General features: G+C 46.4%; 2 protein-coding genes across 2 annotated transcripts in view; one reads left to right on the forward strand and one right to left on the reverse strand.

Moving 5' to 3' along the window:
- The window catches only part of WIPF3 (WAS/WASL interacting protein family member 3), a gene marked incomplete at its 3' end in the record, with an annotated part of 88281 nt that extends 82081 nt beyond the window's left edge, over positions 1-6200 (forward strand). Inside the window, exons 8-9 of the mRNA XM_082845859.1 lie at positions 3920-3996; positions 6177-6200. Coding sequence (XP_082701985.1) covers positions 3920-3996; positions 6177-6200 — 101 coding nt within the window. The remainder of the gene's footprint in view (positions 1-3919; positions 3997-6176) is intronic.
- An 8703-nt stretch (positions 6201-14903) lies between these two features.
- SCRN1 (secernin 1) overlaps positions 14904-18717 on the reverse strand; it is a 53089-nt gene continuing 49275 nt past the window's right edge. The window contains exons 7-8 of the mRNA XM_082845951.1: positions 17430-17610; positions 14904-15335 (exon numbers count right to left, since the gene is read on the reverse strand). Of these exons, the coding sequence (XP_082702077.1) occupies positions 15177-15335; positions 17430-17610 (340 nt within the window). The 3' untranslated portion in view covers positions 14904-15176. The remainder of the gene's footprint in view (positions 15336-17429; positions 17611-18717) is intronic.

The following is an 18717-nucleotide window of genomic DNA, read 5'->3' on the forward strand; positions in this document are numbered from 1 at the left end:
GTTTGATAGGAATTGCATTGAATCTGTAGATTGCTTTGGGTAGTAGAGTCATTTTCACAATGTTGATTCTTCCAATCCAAGAACATGGTGTATCTCTCCATCTATTTGTATCATCTTTAATTTCTTTCATCAGTATCTTATAATTTTCTGCATAGAGGTCTTTTGTCTCCTTAGGTAGGTTTATTCCTAGATATTTTATTCTTTTTGTTGCAGTGGTAGATGGGAGTGTTTTCTTGATTTCACTTTCAGATTTTTCATCATTAGTGTATAGGAATGCCAGAGATTTCTGTGCATTAATTTTGTATCCTGCTACTTTACCAAATTCATTGATTAGCTCTAGTAGTTTTCTGGTAGCATCTTTAGGATTCTCTATGTATAGTATCATGTTGGCTGCCCAAAATACTGGAACAGCATAGAACCAATCCAAGGGTGTGTTCCACGCCTTCTTGAGCAAGGAGTCTCCATGTAGAGGCCTAGGAAGACCCCACTACATGCTCTAGGCTCACTTGAGAGGAAAGGATGAACTTGACATTAGAAAGGGAGCTACCAACAGAACTCAGTGGCTCTGTATTGAAAAGGGAAAATGATGATTCCATGTTCCTTTTTAAAGTTCAAATCAACATCTTTCTGGATAAATATATTTTTTAGCAGAATCTTTTTATTATTTTTAAAAGATATAAAAACAACTGCTCCCATCAGTAGCAATACAAGGTTTAACATTTTAACCAGATTTTCTCAGGCCTTTTTCAGATACCTTTAGTAGCTAATTATTTTGTCCACCCCTTCTGTAAACAATCATCACACAACATACAGAACCCTGGGGAAGACTGCTGAGGGCACCCTCACTCTGGCCCAGCCCATGTATTCATCCCCGCACTGAAATCCGCACTGAAATCACCTAGTAACAACATTCTCCTCTGTTTTTCAACCGTTTCCTGTCTGTTGCGCTGCTTTGGGGACGGGAAGGGAAACAGAAATTACCGTTCCACTTAATGTCTGTGTCATACAGTTAGCGTTGCCAGTGAAATGTTCCCAGTCACAGAGAATTGTGCTTTTGATTCCATCTAACCATCTGCCTTTCTTGTCGTGGTCTGGCCAACATTCCTTCTCTGCACGTGAGGCCGGTGTATGCAGCATCCCATTTGTTTCAGATACACAGCTTGGTTCTCTGCACCATACCTACTACTCTCCACCTTATGCCATGTGGACCCTACCTTAGAGAGAGACCGAGTTGGCCCAGAGATGACGGTTAGATGTGCTTCTCCTAGGAGTCCACTTTCTCCTCACCCAGCCCCTGGAATTGTACTCCAAGACTGGGAGGGGTCCTGGGAGACCCAGCTTTGATGGCCAACCAAGTTTGTAAATCCTTTCTGGGTGTTTTCCAAGCCCTGCAGTATTCAGCCTCTTGTTGGTCGGCTACAGAACGGATTTTTTTTTTTCTTTTTTGACCTGAAAATATATCTCTGTCTGAGAAAAGGTACAAGCCTGGCTTGGTTTACAAGTGACAAAAAATAAAGTTGGAAACCAGCGTGGCCCTCAGGCCTCTGCTCCTCCAGCCCAAGCACAGACTTTCTTCTTTAAGCCCCACAGTTTAGCGAAATCTTTCCTATCCGGCTGCTCTGTAGCCAGCAGCTTCTGCAACACAGTGTGTTGATAACTGGGGGAAGAGGCACCATCTGGTTGCTAGGGGGCAGCAGCAGCGGTACCTTGGGCTGCTCTGCATGCAGTAGACGCGTGTGACTGGATAGAGATGGGAAAGAGATTTCTTACTGTGCGCTGTGGTACCAAAAGTTTGAAAACCGCCATTTTAGCGAATCTGAAATACTCTTCTGTGGGCAAACAGCCCATGTGAAGGACTGTTTCAAGCAGAAGGGCTCTACAGTTTAATTCTAAGAGATTCTAGTGGCATCTCGTAAGGGAAACCCCCCCAAGGAGATATTTGGATTAAAAGCATCCTGGGTAACCCTGGCAACTCTCAGCCACACATTCTAGCAGCAGTGAAATTTCTTTTACAACAAGGTGCAGAGTTTTCCTTTCTGTTTTAAGAAGAAATTGATTCTCCTTAGCTCTGTTGTTTCCAGTCGTATTTATGAAAGCTAGTGGGCACTGCTTACCTATGGAGAAGCCTGTTTCGTTGCCCGGTTGTTCTCCAAGTGGGGGATTTTGCCCCCCAGGGGATATTCAGCACTGCCTGGAGACCTTTTTTGTTGATACAGATGGTCTGGGGCATGTGCTAGTGGCGTCTAGTGGGTAAAGACCAGGGAGGCTGTGAAACTGCTTACAGCACACAGGCAACACCCCACAACAAAGAATTTTCCAGCCCCAAATGTCAGTAGAGCCAAGTTAAGAAACCCTGGTCTAGAGGAAGGCTTTTCTGTAGTAGACTGGAGTTTCGTAAATCTAAGAACAATAGTGTCAAGGCCATACTGCCGCGTGGAATTCAGTCAGGGGCTGTGTATCAGTGTCTCTTTACTTTTTGCTCAGTTGTAAATCTGACTAAAAACCTAGTACTCCCTATGCCATTGGTCCAAAAATATCTTCATCCTAGAACAAGTGCACTCGGTAATTTTAAAAGTATTTTAATGAAAATTATAGTGTCCATTGTATTAATGTTTTGTAAGGTGTAGAGACCCTTCTATGTGGCAGTTCATTTAAAAAGCTATACCTTACCATAACAGATTCTTAAGATGACTTATATGCCCATTGTAGAAAACTTGAAGAGTATTTTTAAGAGTTTTTAAAAAGCAGTAAATCCAAAAGGAATCAATTCAGTATATTATTTACATTTTTTAAATGGATTTTTTAAAATAGTTGACATCTTGCTATGTATACAGTTTCTAGCCTGCTTTTTTGTCCTACATTTCAAACATCACCCCAAATTATTTGAGCCTTTGTAGACATTCAGATGGCTTCTTGGTGCTCCATCGTACGATAATGAACCCTAGATTTCCTAAACACTGTTGTTGAATACAGGTTATTATCAGCTTTTCACTATCAGAAATAATCTGGGATTGATATTTCTGCTTCTCGTGTTGCTTTGTAAGTAGCACAGCAACGTGAATTGTTGGGAGGGCTTTGGGACATGGTTATTTAATTCCTAGCCTGTGACAGAAGCAGACAGAAAAGTCTTGTACCAAATGCAGCAGAGGAGACACAGGGACACCATTTGGATCACCTGACTCACAGGAAAAGTTCTGGAATTCCTAGGAATGTGGATTTAAAACTTGGCTAGACCAACCAAACCATGTATCTACGTGTACACATGTCTATGTAAGTAAATGTCAAAAAGAAAAACAAAGCTGGAGGGATAAGCAGCAGACTTTTAGCAGAGGCAACTCCGGGATAATTAATTGGGATTAGAGAGAAGGGCAGGCAGAGAGGAAGCACTTGAGGGGGTATTTTTTCCCTATTATCTTTTCTGTATTCTTTGAATTCTTAATTATGAGAATATACTCATATGTAACTTGTATAATATTTAAACCTAATATGTTTTAGAGAGTGAGTTGGAGCCTCATGGAACAGGGTCTGAGCTATGTCAGCACACACTTTCACTCCTTTTTTAAGCAGCCCTAGCATGACGCCGGCACATTTGGGGCCAGGACACACGAGCGAGGCTGCAGCTGATGCTGTGTTCAGAGCTGAGAAGCTCGCACCTGCATTTAGATGAGAGGCCTTCATCACTTGTTCTCCTCCCAGCTCAGTGGACGTGACGCCTCTGTATCCACAGTGTGTGACATAGAGGCAGTGAGTAGAAACGCACAGTCTAGGGCCAGGAGCCCGAGGGTTTCAGGTTGACGGACTTACATTACCCTTGGTTCCTGTACCATTGCCCTAAGTGCCGGTTTAGCCAGACTTTCTCCGTGAAGCACATAGCCGGCCCTGGGCCAGCAGATGGTGGGATGGTTCCTGTGTCTTTCAGGCCGCACACCTGGTCCCTGGCTCCACACTGAGGCGGCCGGCCAGAGCTCGGATGACATCAAAGGCAGAAATGCTCAGGTAACACGGCCCTCAGGTCTCTGAGTGTAAAACTGGGAAACCTCAGGGAGCACAGAAATGTTGGGGGTGTGCTTTCCTCTCAACAGCCTCCCATTTTTCCTCAGGGAAAGCCATAGGGGTACCTTTGTTTCCAGCTGGGATGAAACACTCACAATTTCAAAACCTGAAGAGTGAAAGGGGGGAGCTTCTCTGGAATCACCACCACACACAGAAGCAGCTTTGGCAACACAGAACCCCTTGGGAATCACTCTGCAACCATCACCCTGTTCGCTCCCATCATTCTTCCCTCGTTACCGTGGCCTGAGAAGCCTGAGAGGAGAGCTCTGTAACATGTATAAAACATAATTTGGTGTTCTCTCTCGTCTATAGAATACATGGTTTCTCATAGCACCCTGGGGTTTTTTCTCCCATCGACATTATCATTTACTTATTTTTTTAATTTTTACTTTATTTTATTTTTGGCCACACTGCACAGCATGTGGGATATTAGTTCCCTGACCAGGGATTGAACCCGTGCCCTCTGCAGCGGAAGCACGGTGTCTTAACCACTGGACTGCCAGGGAAGTCCCCAACATTATCATTTCTTTTGACCAAGTGTAGCCACAAATTTTGCTGGTGGCTAGAGGAAGGCTGGGGGGAGGGGATCGGGGGAACCAGAGAGATGCTTGTGTCATAATTATGAGTCTTTGAAGAAATGCCCTCGTGCTCACACGAGGCAACTTGGACACAGTGTTTTCTAACCTGGGCGGAGATGACATCTCTCACCGCAGACGACAGGGTCTCATCTTTAAAGGCCCTTCGTTTCTTTGAAAACATGCATTCCGTCCACCCTGGCCGCCTCCTGTTTCACAGTGCCGTGTAACAAAAGGGGTGGCCTGCTGTTAGATCAGAACCTCAAGGAAAGAGAGGTGAGAAAGAAGGAACTTAGGTTACTGGAAGTGGGGATGAGCTCCCTGAAGGACAAGCACCCCTCCCCTTTCTCACCATGGCTAATCCAAGAATTGCAATAACCATTCTCAGATGACTGTAGGTTCAAAACTGGGTGTATGATTGCAGTTCAGAGAAAGTATGTATGCAGAGGAAAAAAGAAGACAGGAAAAATATACACAAAATTGTTCACAGGCATTCACTCTGCCAGCTGATGGCTGATTTTGACTTCTTAGGGGGCATTTCTGCAGTTTCTGAATGTTCCATAATAAATACATTACTCCTGTGATCAGAAAGATATAGTAATAATCAAAATAATATCTCCTACATTATACAGCTCTTTATATAGTTTAGATAACTTGCATATGTTATTTCATTTGCTCCTTTTAGCAACTCTGTGGTATAAGCTGGAGAGATACCTTTAATGCAAACTTTTTTTCATATGAGAAAACCAAGCTCCAAGAGGTTAAGGAACTCACCCAAGGTCAAGGTCACGTTCACAGACCTCTGACTCCTCGTCCAGTGCTCCTTCCACTGTACCTCACTGCTTTGCCTGGCATGTTAGAATTGACAGGACAGGAGTCACCCTCACCTTCAGACGTGGCAAGCACGATGGGACATTATGCACAGTCTGGTCCCTGACCTCATGGCAGGCACACATCTAAATCCCTGAGCCCATAAAGTCTAGTTAAGGATGAATTGTTAAGTCTCTCTTGGGCATCCCATTGTCAAGAAGATCTTCTTTATGTCTAGCTGGACACCATCTTAATTCATTTTCACTTCAATGAGGCAAAAAGAAATCGCCCAGAGAAATCACGGGGTTCCAGACATGGTGAACAGCACCCTGGGGGTGCTCTTCTTTTATGGGTACAGAGCCCAAGTGATCTGTGCAAGGCTGGGAGCTCTGAAATCTGAAAGCCTGGGACCCTTTCTCTGTTTTCCGTTGCCTTGTCTTGGGATCGCCACCAAGTTCTTTGCTTTTCTTGAGCTTCCCGTCAAGTGAGTCTGCTGGTGCTTGATCCCTTAAATGTTTTTGATGGGATTAGGTCCCCACCTGCCACAAGCTACACTTTTCATTCCTTTTCCACCCACAACTTCCTGGGTGAAAATCAGCACCTTATGTATGATGGGAGCATCAGACCCTGGCAGCCTTGCACGCATGAGGGAAAGCTTCACTGCCCGGCCCCGGAGTGTGTCATTTATGTGCTGTGAGTCTTCTGACCCCACCTGATAACACTGTCGTGTTTCCACAGTTATCGCTGAAGACACTCCGGTGAGAAGACAGATGAAGCCAACGTCCTGTGAGCCACCTGGGGGTCCATATGGTGGGGTGGACATCCCCAGGAGAACGTCAGACCTCACCCTTCTCAAGTTGTAATTCAGTTGACATACAGGCTCTGCATGGAGCATTTATTTATTGTAAATACGTGATTTGCACAGGCTTTAAATCAGTATTATAGTCGATTTTTATTTGAGTAATTTACAAAACACACACATCATTTCTCCATTGTTTAAAATGCATCTTGGCATTCATCTGTCAGCACAGATGACAGCCCTGTCCCCACCACAGAGTGTCCATTCCATGACTGTAAATACGCGTGCAGGCTGGCCCTCCCTAGATTCGGAACCATTTTTAGAAGATTCCTTAGTTTCCCAAAGTCATAGTATCTACAACAGCTTCTTATTGGCATGATTTTCTAGTCTCATCACACAAACTGCAAAATCAAACCAGATAATGCCTTATAAATGACGCGGCTCACAGAGAGCAATGTGTCACCACACCCAGACGATGCCACACGGCCTCCAGTGAACGAGATGCCACGTCTCGCCCCCGTCTTGCAGTACAGGGATTCTTTTGCTTCCTAATGTAAACATAACACAAGTCAAAGGCAAGAGCGGGCTTGGCCTCTCCAAGGCCAACCACAGGGCCCCTTTTGTATCTGAATGATCTGCAAGTAGCCAATGCTCTTACTGTTTACACTGCCCCTCGTGCCCATGTCTGCATGACGGTCCTCCTGTCCCTCCAAGTTCCCAGCCTCATCCTGGCAGACAAGGTGAGGTGAGCTGTATGAGATTTCAGTATTTTCCCTGCAAGTTAGAAACCTGTGTAAGTCATCATGAGTAAATTCCTAATTCTGTCTCAGAGCTCTTTTTTTTCCTCCCCTGAGTGCAGGGTTTCGTGAAAAACATGACACGCAAAGTATAGACTGAAATGTATTCTGAAATATCTGCCTCGAACATCAGTGCCCCACGCCCACCCTTAGGGAACCTGGACACCCATCAGGCAAATCCTAGCTGCCTTCTGAGCCCGAGAACCTAATTGGTCTGAGAGTCCCCCAGTCCCTGTGGTGGCACCTTTCTAGGTGGGGAGAAGTGTGTGAGTTCAGCCAGCCCTGACTATGGACCGGCTCAGGACTGGCTGTGACCTGTCCTCTCACACCCTTTTTCTGGAGCTGGCAAGGGAATGGCAGTGTGGTTTTGCTTGCTGCATGACCCCATCCTTGGTGGAAAAGCTGTGACAGAGGAAGGAGAGAAAATAGGAGGAAACAGACTGATCCCTCGTCTGTGCTCAAAATAGCTGCAGATTAAAGGAGATCAGGGAGGCAGAAGTGGGAAGAGCAGTGAAAAATAAGTTTCCTTTGAAATAGCCCACTCATGCACTCACACCTCAAGGATGTAATGCCCGGAACACGCCATCCACGAAAGGTAGCCGTTAGGAGTGTTTTGGCAAACATGATAGTACACCCAACCGAGCTGCTGTCTGGAGTAGAGACTAAGATGGTGTCCTCCATCGTTGTTATGCTTTCTCATTCCAGACAGAAGCCACTGAGCGAGGTCAAGTTCCCTTCCCTGGGGAATAAATCATGCCAAGTTGTAACAGCTAAATCAATGGAAAAGAAGCTTTTGCAGGTCATCAGCTATGGGCATACCTGATTTGGTTTTTTGGTTCTGCAAGGTTTCCAGAAGGTCAGAACTTCTGTTTATTACAGTATCCACTCCACCTCTCTCTCAGGTGTACAGAATAATTACAGGGGTTTTAATGATCATGATTAAGGAGGTGCTAGACCAAGGCTGTTCCACCTTCAGAGTAGACTGCCTGCCCTGATGAGGTGTTTACACATTAATGTTCTGCACCGCTGGGATGGAAATTCAAAATAAAACCATTCAAGGACAGAGGGAAGGAATGAGGAGAAACCAAAAATTGCAATTAGGGAGAAATTTCAGGAACCTGGGATCACATCCCTCCTCCAGACCCATCACTGAATTCTCGCCCTTTGAACTCTCGCGGTGCCGGCCTCCAGCAGGACAAAGCCTTCACCCCTAGACCACAAACTCAAATGTAGCGCCCCTCCCATCCTCGCGTATGCTTGCTGGCGCTGTGGTCTGTGACTCCCCCAGTGTTTCACGTGTATTTTATATTTATTGATGTTCCCTCTGCAGATTTATTTCTTTGTACCCAATAAACTTTAATAAGTGGGAACGCTTCTAGCCATTCACTCGTTAAAGCCTATCGATGGTCACCAGCACCAACGCTTTTGTAGCTAACTAAACAAATGGGTATTTGGGAAAACCAACCAAGGGAAAAACTTTCTCAAATGCATTCTGTAAAAAGTAGATAACACTATATTTACTCAGTTTTATTAAAATCAAATGGGCAGAGTATTGTTTACAAATTACGCTGACTTGTGTTAAAGTGGAACCGCTTTCAACCTAAAGTGCACTTAGCGCTGCCACCTCAACCAAGCAAACCCTCAAAAACTCTCCTATATGGAGCAGTAATCATCTCCATCGCCATTATAGTGTCTTCAGGTACAGGGGAGATGAGGTTTACCTGATAGGTAAGTTGGCTTAAGGGAAAACATTCTGAATCTCGATTTTGCATCTTACAAGTTTAGGGAAGTAACAATTTTAGCCAGTCTATGCCTCAGTTTCCTCATCTGTAAAATGGGGGCATAGATATGTATCTAAGCATATAGTGGTGAAGATGGAGTAACATAACCCCTGGGCTAGCCTTTAACCCTGGGGTCACAGGAGACCAAGGTATCAGTGCACGCATGTGTGCACACGCGCACGCGCGCGTGCGCGCGCGCACACACACACACACACACACACACACTCTAGGGTACAAGCGGTTTGTTTATTATACATTCAGTCACACACAGAGCTCTCGCTGGCTGCATTCCATTCAGATATTCACTGAGCTGCGCAGATCACTGGCTCTGCTGTTGGGTAACAAGGAGAGAGCAGTAATTAAAATTCATAGATGCTCCTGAAATAAATCTCATCTAGAAAGTAACTTCAAAGTTAGCTGCTACACACTTTGCAACTGAATTAGTTAAGGACCTGACTTGTTTTATCTGCTGTTTTATTAGTAGAGGCACAGATAAGCTTTTTCATGACCAAAAGGGCCCATCTGATTGGAGGAAAAAAAGCAATGGCCCAAGATAATCGACAAAGTGGAGGATGGACTTTAAAGGCATTGACTGTAGAGGTATGTGAAGTGGCCATAGTTCTAGGCACCCCTGATGGAGTTCCGGGTGGGAGAGGTGGTGCCTAGAGGGGTGAGGGGAGCAACTTAAAGGGACGGGCTATGGACTCCAGAAGCATGTTCCAGGTTCTCAGACTGTGCCCCAGAAGGCTTGGCATCCTTCATGAACCTGCTCTGTTATGAACTGAATTGTGTCCCCCAAAATTCATATTTTGAAGTCCTAACCCCATACCTCAGAAAGTAGCCTTATTTGGGAATAGAGTTGCGGATGTAAGTTAAGATGAGGTCCTACTGAAGTAGGGTGGACCCCTAATCCACCCTATATGACTGGTGTCCTTATAAAAAGGCGAAGTTTGGACACAGACACATACACAGGGAGGATGCTATATGAAGATGAAAAGAGAGATTAGGGTCATGCTTCTGCAAGCCAAGAAATGCTGACGATTGCCAGCAAACCACCAGAAGCTAGGTGGGACAGAATCTCCCTCACAGCCCTCAGGAGGAACCGACCCTGCCAACACCTTGATCTCGGACTTCTAGCCTCCAGAACTGTGAGATGATAAATCCCTGTTGTTTAAGCAACCCAGTTTGTGGTCCTTTGTTATGGCAGCCCTAGCAAACAGATACATGCTGTGTTACCTTGGAGCTTTGCAGGAGTTTACAGTTTGTGAAAAAAAGAGCTGAGAAAAAAGTTTAAAGAGTCAGCAGTTCCTTGTCATGTAAATGGGGCCATCATCTACTCTGACCTTGACACAGGTCACGTCGCTGGTAACTAAGTCCTATTTTCATGAACGAGACATTCAGTTGCATTTTGCCTGTCACGTGGAGACAAAATCCTGGAAGCAATCTGGCATTTCTAGGTCACAAGAGTGGGAAGAGCTGGCTTTTTTCTTAAGTGGCACCCTCTCCTCTAGTGGAGCTTCTATGGCTTTAAAGTAAAGATGCTCGGCATAGGTGGCACCAGCCATTCTGATGATTTGTTAAAATTTGGTAAAATAAACATAAAATTTACCATTTTTAAGGGTACAGATCAGTCGTGTTAAGTACGTTCACAGTGTTGTGTGACCAGTCTCCAGAACTCTTTTATCATCTTGCAAAACTTAAACTCTGTGCCCCTTAAACAGTAACTCCCCATTCCCCTTCCCCCCTAGCACCTGGCAACCACCATTCTACTTTGCCTCTAGGAGACTGACTACTCTGGGTACCCCATAAAAGTGGAATCAAATAATATTTGACTTTTTGAGTGGCTTATTTCACTTAGCATAATGTCCTCAAGGTTCACTTATGCTGTAGCATGTGTCAGAACTTCCTTCCTTTTTAGGGCTGTATATTCCGTTGCCTGGATATACTCCATTTTGTTTATCCATTCATTCATTGACGGAGACTTGGCTTGCTCCCACCTTTTGCTTATTGTAAATAATGCTGGTATGAACACGGGTGTAAAAATATCTGAGACTCTGCCTTCAGTTCTTCTGGGTATATACTCAAAAGTAAAATTGCTGGCTTATATGCTAATTCTATTTTTAATTCTTTGAGGAACCTCCATACTGTTTTCCAAATCAGCTGCACCATTTTATATGCCCATCAACAGGGCACAAGGGTTACAAATTCTCCATATCCTCACCAACATTTATTTATTTTCTGGTTTTTTTTTTTATAGTAACCATCCGGATGGGTGTGAGGTGGTATATCATGGTTTTGTGTTTATTTTTAAAGAGTGAATTTATCCACAGAATGGATAAATGGAGAAAACGCCGAACGGTTTGGTCTTCCGAAGATTCCAGTCATAAAATATATCCCCCTTCATACATTTTCTATGTTGTGGCCAATGCCCACATCTATTAATGAAACACAAGATAGAAGAGGCCAAGAGACATTAATTTCAGTATTTTTTTTATTGTATGCTTGATGTATTTAGAGACAATTCCAAGGGCAAGCACTGGTTGGGGAAGTTATCTGGTTTGTAGATATGTGTACAAAAGGCTATTAAGACTACACGGTCGGTTCCCACTGCAGGAAGCAGAAAGGTTTTCCTTTTTATTATTCCCTGCCCCTAGCATTTTCCAGCTCACACATCTGACTTCTCACAACATGACTGCAAACATGTACGTATTCATCCCCACGAGAAATCGGCGTGTGACATCTCGGGATGTTTGGATTCAATCAGGTAAAGCACATTTGACACAAACCATAGGAGGGGAAGTTGGGACCTAGGACCCTATGGAATGAAATGCCAGGGCTACAGGGAAGCACAGGCACTGCTGGGTCAGCTGGTGCACGTGACCTGCCGCCCCTCCCCCTCCACACGAGAAAGGCCAGCTCAGTGGGTTCCCCTCCCTCCTTCCTCCCAAAAGCTGAGAGCTCAGCTGAAGACCTTCCCCAGAAATGACTTGACTGCTTCTCAGTCAAGAATGCAGTTAGTGCATTCATAACAGACACACTGGTCCCACCTGGCTTTCCTGCTGGGCTGGGCAGGGCTGTGCAACACCTGGACCCATGTGGGATGACATCAGGAAGCAAAGTACTTTGCCTGGTTGATAATTATTTTTTATACCTAATAATCCACCCGATAGTGAAAGAACTTCACTGCTAATATCTAATAGGCATACACCTTCTCTATTAGACAGCTTATGAGAAAGACTCTTTCTAACAATAACACTGTCTTATGTTATTGGGCACTAAAGAATTACCATAATTTCAAGTATATCCTTATTCTACCTAAAATTCCAAACCACCTCCAAGGATAAAAGAGTACTACTTCTGCTTTGCTAATTTACTTTTATTGGAGCTTCTGCCCCTCCTCAGAGTATGAGTGGTAAATCCCAGCTACTAGCCAAGACTAACTAGCTTATGTTTGATTATGGGGCGCGGGGATAGGGGAGAGATTCTGTCCTTCACAGCCACGTCTTCTTTCTGCACGAGGCATACACAGCCCCCTCCCCCTCCCCCAGGTCTTAATGGATACACAAATGGTATTTTAGGAAGCTATTTACACGCCAACCTTTAAACATTATTTTCATAGTTCATCTTGAATATTCACTTTCCCCATACTGCCTTTAGAAAAGCAATCCCTGGTCAAGAAATTGTCCATGTAATGATAAGCACTTTTCAAAAGCAGAGTCTCTTAGGAGCATTTAAAAACAGACATCCCCCCAGCAATGGCGTACTCAAAATCCAACTACATGTTTCAAGCCGTTAATATGTCACTAGAAGTGAGTATAGCCACATCAGCAGGCTCTTTGCTCTCTTCCTGTCTTTCCCCTCGCATCCCAATGCACAAAGAATCTGTCCACCGCTATTACTCAGGTTTTAACTGTGCATTGAACATCTCTGTACAGCCTGATGGAAGCATCCCAGCCCCTTTTAACTTCTGCCACGAAAGGACTGCCACACCCTCTAGTGGTAAGACAGTGGCATCACAATTGTGATGTATAGCGTCAGCCAAGACATCTCTCAGAGTTGGCCCTTCTTTGGGTTGCTGGAATAAGGTCAATGTCCCTAACAGAAGTGGCCATTATGTTTCCCACTACACAATGGCTGGGCAATAGCATAAGTCTGGCTGGGTTATCCGTGACCTTTGCTTGGCCCATAATAATGAAAGCAGGCCTCTGGTGTAATTTATTCTCACTAGACTTCTTTTGGTCAAACCCCTAATCACCCTGGGTATCTCAGAGATGCCAGGTCTGATGAAATGTTTCCATAATAGGGGGAGAGGATTCCACATGGTGAAATTTTAGAGTGGCTTTCTGCACTATCTTGTTTTGAATAACCACTCAGCAGGTGGGCTTGGGAGAGGATGAGGTACATATGTCACCCCCAAGCCTCACCCTTCCCCACTCAGCAGCTGTAGACAGACGCTCTCACAGTGGCTGCACCACCTAAGAGGACACCCTAAGTTCACCCACAGTGAGAGCCCAGGCCAAACCCCGACAAAACTCAGCAACCACAGGTCACCGTGAACAGCTGCTGTTAACTTTGTCAGCACAAATATTCCTCCCATCTCTCACCACTTGCAGTTAGTGACTTTACATACAGAATTTGCAAAACTGCTGGGCAGAAAGCTCACGGTGCTCTTATGCTTACACCCTTACAGGGGAGTTGGTAGAAAAAAGGATTTGTTCCAGTAAAACCTGTGACCCTCAGGGTCCACGTCTGTGTATGGGGCCCAAGCCCCTTCCAGCTCTCACGGCATATGATACACTACAGCTGACAAGGAGTCACTAACTTGAAGTCACTTCCAAGACTACTGACACTCACAGTATTTCCATTTGGAAAGGCCTGTCGGTGATGAAGGTTAGGCCCACATGGTACAGGTGAGGCTGCATAATGAAGCCGCTGTCCTCCCTCCCACTGCGGTATTAACACACACACTTCTCAGCATCTCTGCCCCCTTCCGTGTTAAGAGTGGTGGAGAGTTTCAGTGGCTGGAAGTAAGCCCCCCCCGCCCGCCCCCACCAGCACCTGCCCACTTCAGCTACCGGTCTGAAGGCAGCTAATGGGCCATGCAGGGCGAGAGGAATAAAGGGAAGGACTGGGGAAAGCCAAGTGCTTCCTCCACAGCTTTGGGGGATATAACAGGCTGGGTAGGAAGGGCGGGGGTGGGACTGTCACCGTGGAGCCGAATGCTTCTCCATCCATCTGTCCCCTTCCTGCCCTCTGTCTTCCCTGTGCTGGGCCCATCTGGTCTCCCTCACATGCTTTCCTGGGCTCTGCTGGTAAGTCAAATCCTTCATGTGCCCACACATGGGAAACAAATCAGTTTAATTAAAGTCTCTGCTGAGATAATGGAGTAGCTGCTCAGATTCCAGCTACTTCAACTGTAATCTAAACAGCCCAGAGTTTCTCCTTTCTTTCCCTCATTAGCTGAGAAATTTGCAGCTTCGTGGGGTGGAACTTCTGCCACAGGGCCATTTAATTAATCCTAAACTAGACGGCGGTAACCAGGCCCAGAATCATCTCTAGACATACGCACGTCCGTGTGGCGCGTGAGCAGCCATGCAGGGAGAGCCCCGTGCCTCATGGGAGAGCCGCGCCGCGATCCAGGGGCGTCACACACAGCCGCCTCTGAATCTCTACAGTGGGCAGCTTCCAGCTCGCGCGGCACATGGAAGCTGTCTGCGGGTCCACCGCACACGAGCGCGGTGCACAGGTTCTTTCAGATCCCAGGAATCGGGATGGAGGTGGGCCTGGCGAGGAGCCCCCTTTATTCCTTCCCACTTGTTTTGTCTCTCAGAAGACACAGCTGGAGACATTCTGCATTACAGGCCTGCGCTCAGCAGAAGGGAGGCCAGGCCGGGATGCCTCCCTTGAGCATACACACAAGAGCCCTGGGCCAAAGAAATGCCTTTTGTTAACCAGAAAGAAACCACTACTGAGAGAAAGAGTAAGACTTCAAAAGATCTTGCCTTCCCCTCAAACTCGGCGCAGTGGAGCCTGTCTTTCAAGGCTTGATGGGCTCTAGTCCTCCCATGAAAAGGCTAATGTGTCCATTGTCACTGAAACACAATAAGAGCAGCTTAAAATCCACAATCAGTCATACAATCGCACAACAGGCAAATGGGATACATGTTTACACTGCAGAAGGAGGGGATCTATGTTGCAGAAGAAGGGGGTGTTGTGAGATCCGAGGCAGAACACTAGGGAACAGTGTGACGTTAACACATCTGAACTTTCTCGTTTTCCTCGGACAGGAGAGCGGTTTGTTTTGCTGGTAATTTAGTAAGGTGGGAAATTTTAAATAAGAAGGGGAAAGGGAATGCTTACTTCACTTAAAGAACTTAATCTCCGTGTCAACACAGTCATAGAAGAGATCTCCCACTTCGGTGGGGTCCAGGGGGTCATTGCTGGTCAGGATTTCCTCCATGGCTTCCAGGCCTTGCTTCTCTAGTTCCAGCATCGTCTTCCTCAGCTTTTGACCTTGCTCCTGAGAAGGACGAAAACAGCGGGGGTCATTACAATGGACGCTGAAAGCCCCCCGGAGGGCCTGCCCCCCATCCCATTCAACCTGGCAGTCCCGCGGGGATGGTTCTAAAATGCAGGTGTGGTGATGTCACTGCTCTGCTTGGAGTTCTTGCCTTCAGGATAAAAATCCAGACTGCTGAGTGACGCTGGAAAAGGCCCTTTGTAACATACGAGGCTCCAGCCTGCCTCGCCTTTGCCACGCCTCCCGCATCTCCTAGCTCTTCAGCCAGACCGAATTAGCTGCATTCCTCCAGCCCATGATACTTTGTCGCCACAGCACAGGCAACCCTGCTCCCCTCAACACTCGGTCAGCTTGCGCCCACCTTCAGGCTTCCGTGAACGCCCTTCCTCTAGGCTACCCCCCATCCAATGCCTTTCCTTCTGCCATGGTTGTTCTCTTTCTGTCTTGCGATGGTCTGTCTACTTACCTGTGTCCCCCATTAGACCACGATCTCCCAGGGAGGGAGACCCGGGCTTATCTCTATCCTCCTGCCTGGGACAGAGGAGGCACTCCCAATAATGTCTCTTGGAAGAATAAATGGATCAATGAATAACCACATGGCATGTCTATCCCCGATTTGCTTTTTTTCTGAGGGGTGGCATCTCTTCTTCCAGGTGGCAGTCACGCATTTACATACAGTGGATGACAATGAGAAGCTTTTACTTGCCCAATTAGTCCCAGAACGGAGAAGCCGCTGTCACCACCCATCGACCACTTCCTAGTGCTGCCTTAACTCAAACCAATGGTCATTGTCAAATTTCAAAGTCCACCCAGCCTCATCGGTCTCATCTTTGAAATTTTGTGTAGGATACTTCAGAACACACGGCCCTTTCTGCTCCTGCCTTCATGTGCCAAATACCCACAGAACTGTGCACCAGGGAGTGACATTTTCCCCCTGCTCGGGCTTACTGTGATCCACCTAGAAAACACGCACTGTCGGCAGGCGGGGAGGGCAGCCCTGGACGGAACTCTGTGTAATGCAGCTGTAGCATTCATGGTTCCAGGGAAAGGTCTGGCAGGGAGGGCAGATGTCAAATAACTGCGACTTTTACACGTCAGAATGGTCATTTCTGGGGCACACAAGAGCAAGTTCTATAAATAGTGAGACTACCCTTCTCAGAGATACTTTCTGAATTCACTTGGATTTACTGCTGTCCTTTCTTGCGACCCTTTTTAGAGAGTCCACCGTGCTGGATGTAAGAAAATAAGCTCACCCAGTCCACGCAAAATGCACGCACCAATTTACCTATAAGATGTCACTTTCTTCAGGACAAATTGGACCCTTACAAGTTGTTAAATAAATGCTTGGGAAGCAGATGAGCATCTAACAACCATGTTCCTTGCTTCTCCCTTCAGCAAAATAGAGGCTTGGATTTTATATGAAAGTCCACCACTAAGGGTTGCTGTGGGCATATACTGAGTGTTTGTCTTGTTTGAATTGATGTCTTGTAACTCTATTAATCAGAACTGTGGGTGGAGGAGGGAGGGCTGCACTTTGAAGAACAGCTATTTTAAAGCTAGAAACTTTAAAAAAAAAACTTTTTTGTATGAAAAAATATACATAACAAAATTTACCATTTTAACCATTTTTAAGTGTACAGTTCAGGGGCATAAAGACATTCACATTGCTGTGCAACCATCACCACCAACCGTCTCCAGAACTTTGTTAAAAAACAACATGATGGCATCTTGGAAGTGCTGCCGTTACGTACACATTTTTACCCCTAAAAGTACACAAAGAATTTTCGACAACAGAAAAGCAGTTCTCCTGACTAGTACTGCACGTTTCTGTTATTTGCAGGTGAACAGTAAGTAAAAGAGGGAGATGCTTAGCCCATTGAGTTCTAGAATAACATCAAAAGCAGAGGCTTGGTTTCACTGGGTTTCAAGAGGCTGGGAGGAACAATTACCACCAGCATTCTAGCAGGGGCCCCGGGAGCCTGGGTTTCTGGAAGCAGACTTGCTGGAGAGGAGGAAGATGAGGAGCTTGTTCAACACTGTCCTGCCTCCTTGCTAGGGACCCTGCCCGCGCCCGGGGCTCACAGCCAGGCTCACCTCGTCATTCTCCAGGACCGCCCGGGCCCACTCATGGGCCTTGTATAGCTCGTGGCGGCGGTCTGGCTTCTCCTGGAACCGAGGCTCCTTTCTGGCAGGGTCATCGCCTCCGAAACAGGGAGACTGTGCTTTGGGGACGAGTTTTACATCGTCGACAAAGATGAAAGGCTTGAATATGGACCTGAAGAGAAAGGAGAGGTACTTCAGCCAAACCGAGCCTGGGGCTTGAGGACACCAGAGGCTGCCCTTTCCTTCAGCAAACATCTCCTGGGCCAGCTCATGGGGGCAGGCGGGTGCCTGCCGGGAGAGACCCAACTGCATATCTTAGTAACTATTTTAGTAGAACTAACTGTTGTTTATAAGCTGCAAATTCTTCTATTTGCAGAGAGGAGACATCAAAACAGACTGGCTTTGTTCAGGGAAGGCCATTTAGGAGCCCCTTTCAGTCACATGAAAGGAGGCAGATAGACACAGTGTTTTGAGGAAAGGGTGCAATGGGCCACCGATCAGAGCTGGTCTATCTCCACCGTGCTCTGTGGAAAGGGGCCTCCTGGAAAGGCAGGGTCTGAGACCTCAACCTTTTTTTTTAGGTTCTACCTTATTTGAAAATGTTTGGAATATCTCTGACAGACTCAAGGTGGGACAGATTAAGACAGATGACAAAGAAAGAATCCCGGGGCCCCAGAGAGGGCACACCACAGAGGACAGAAGTCTGGTTGTGTGAGAGTGAGGCTGAGAGGATAGTAGGCGGCTAACCCAAGAACTCTTTGATTCAGCTCTTTTGGCACAAGGGATGTCTTAGGGGACATGGCTGTGTGTGTGTGTGTGTGTGCGCACCTGTGCATACCTGGGGACATTTCAACACATCCCCCCAGATGTGCACACACCCCAAAAGAGCCATGTGTCTAAGAAACTGCATCTTGGGATCCCAGGCCAACGGGGTCTGTGGCGACCACAGCTGACAGTAACACTAGAGGGAGAGAGCCTCACTCTCCCTGCTCTGCACCCAGAAAGAACACGGCTGGATCAAAGCAGTCCTCCTGGCAGAGCACAGGCACCTCTGGGCCCCGAGGGTGGCCTGTTTTCAATCACACCACGCGGGCACCTGCAATAACAATTGGAGAGAATGAGACACACACCCGCACCCCGTGTGTGCGGCTCAGGTTTGGGTTGTTTCCTCTCCTCTTAACTGGTGCCTCCAGTGGGTGAGAAGTGAGCTGGGAGGTTGATTCCCTCAGCCCCAAGGTGCCTGGACTTGAGGCGGCCAGAGCAGCCTTGCCGCTGTGTC

The sequence above is a fragment of the Leucopleurus acutus genome (genome assembly GCF_964270905.1).
Source record: "Leucopleurus acutus genome assembly, chromosome: 9".
In the NCBI taxonomy this organism is placed as follows: Eukaryota; Metazoa; Chordata; class Mammalia; order Artiodactyla; family Delphinidae; genus Leucopleurus; species Leucopleurus acutus.